Genomic DNA, 1,917 nt, shown 5'->3' on the forward strand with positions numbered 1-1,917 from the left:
CACAGCCCAAGACCATGTGGCGTCTGGTGAGTTTATGGTGTCTGGTGAGCAAGCTTGGGCTCTTCTCCAGAGGCCCTGCATCCCGTGGGGCTGGTGACTGGCTGAGTCCCAGCCACTGTCTGACCTGGGATGTGGGGTTCTCCATGGGCTGGGAGTTGGTCTATAGGACAGAGGCACAGGGATGGGGGCCCAGCTCCCGCAGAGCAGGGCAAAGGGCAGTGTGTCCACCGGGAGTGTGGGAAGGGGACGGTGTTGTGGGGAGCCCTGGACACCGCCCAGTGTTCTGCACTAGGGGAAGGGTCTTCAGAGGCCCTGGAAGAGGGAGGTTTTTAGGGCAGCCCAGGGGGCCCTGAGCACCTCTGTTCCTCCCATCAGGACAAGGAAGGTCTTTGCGCACAGGGTTCCTCGTTAGGCTGGCTTCTCCAGATGCTGAATGACGGGGTAAGAAGGCACAGGGAGACCCTGGCTCAGGGACCCTCCTTGCCCTGCAGTGCCCTGCTTCCCCAGCCCGGGGGTCTGGCTCACCCACAGCCCACAGGAGGCTCTGCCCACAGGGGGGTCCCCACAGGACACCCAAACAAAACCCTCTGCCCAAGGGGGGTCATCCCAGGGCAATAACTGGGACTCAGGCCCTGCCTTACAGGCAGACTGGGCCAGGACCCAACTTGGCAGGGATCAGGGAAGCCTCAAGCCCTGGGCAAGCCCCTCTCTCCAGGAGCCACACCCCCACTCCAATGAGTGCCCCCCATGAGGAGCTGCAAGACCTTGTCTGATCCAGCGTCCTGGAGGGCTCAGCAAACCCTCATGGGGAAGGTCACTGACTCTGGGGACTGAAGCCCCAGTGGGCTCAGTTCGAGCCACCAGTCCCAGCCTGGAAGGGCTACAGTCTCCCACACCTGCTATCCCCACAGATCTCTCTTGGGCTCACCCTGCGCCTGTGGGACGTGTATTTGCTGGAAGGAGAACAGGTGTTGATGCCGATGAGAAGCATTGCCTTTAAAGTTCAGAGGAGTAAGTCTCCGTGTGCCCAGTGGGGCGTGGGGAGCCGTGGGGTCAGACCCCGACTGACCCGAGGGCAGCTTCCTCACACTGTCCTCATGATCCTCTGTTCTGGACTAGAGGGAGGTCTGACCAGGTGGGCTGGGCAAGACACAGTGACACTGAGCCCGTGCCCCACATGACCCAGATGAAAGTCAGGAGTGTCGTGAGCACTTCCCTGCCCAGGTCGTCCCCCAGCCACAGGCTCCTGTGCACATCTGTACCCCTGGTGTGGCCACAGAAGGTTCTGGCACCGCCTAGCGGGAGACTGAAGTGGCCACGGGGTATCAGCTGTGCCCCCTCCCAGGGAACTCTCCTGGCCTGATGTCCACCCTGTCCCTAGAGCGCCTCATGACGACATCCGGATGTGGCCTGTGGGCACGGTTTCGGAACCAGTTCTTCCACACCTGGGAGTTGGATGATGACGCTGTGCTCAAGCATCTTAGGGCCTCTATGAAGAAACTAACAAGGAAGCAAGGGGACCTGCCACCCCCAGGTGAGCTCCAGTGCCATGTCCCCTCCCATGTCACCCTCTGGGGCAGTCAATAGTGGGGGAGTGCTCAGGACCCGCAACCCTACTACCTGGGCCTTCCTCTTCACCTTTTCTTCCTCCTCTTCCTCCTGGACTCTAAGAAAGTACAGGAGGCCCACTGGTCCTCAGCGCAGGCGTTCAGTGCGTGTGTACTGGATGTGTTGTGCCCGCAGGACGGGGATGTGGGCATGAACCTCCAACAAGCCCCCTCCCACATTCCACAGTGTCTCTGTCGCCCCATCACAGGACCCTGAAGGGCACTAAAGAAGCCAGACCCATTTGTGGGAAACCCCGCCCCTGCCTGCAAGCACCCACAGCCTCAGAGAGCAGCAGAGGCCCCTCACTGC

At 61.1% G+C, this 1,917-nt stretch overlaps 1 protein-coding gene across 2 annotated transcripts; it reads left to right on the plus strand.

Annotated features, from left to right (window-relative positions):
• The first annotated feature begins 6 nt into the window (after window positions 1-6).
• LOC101008991 (ubiquitin carboxyl-terminal hydrolase 6-like) lies at window positions 7-1,909 on the plus strand. Of its 2 annotated transcripts, XM_031662178.1 has the most exons (5): window positions 7-26; window positions 376-441; window positions 912-1,011; window positions 1,382-1,534; window positions 1,817-1,909. In XM_031662178.1, exons 1-5 carry the CDS (start codon window positions 15-17, stop codon window positions 1,822-1,824), a joined length of 339 nt encoding a protein of 112 aa, XP_031518038.1. In that variant the 5' UTR covers window positions 7-14; the 3' UTR covers window positions 1,825-1,909. The 2 variants fall into 2 exon arrangements, with proteins under 2 accessions (XP_031518038.1, XP_031518037.1); XM_031662177.1 differs by lacking the exon at window positions 1,817-1,909 and having other exon boundaries at window positions 1,382-1,779.
• Window positions 1,910-1,917: the final 8 nt, after the last annotated feature.

Source organism: Papio anubis, unplaced genomic scaffold (genome assembly GCF_008728515.1).
Source record: "Papio anubis isolate 15944 unplaced genomic scaffold, Panubis1.0 scaffold4621, whole genome shotgun sequence".
In the NCBI taxonomy this organism is placed as follows: Eukaryota; Metazoa; Chordata; class Mammalia; order Primates; family Cercopithecidae; genus Papio; species Papio anubis.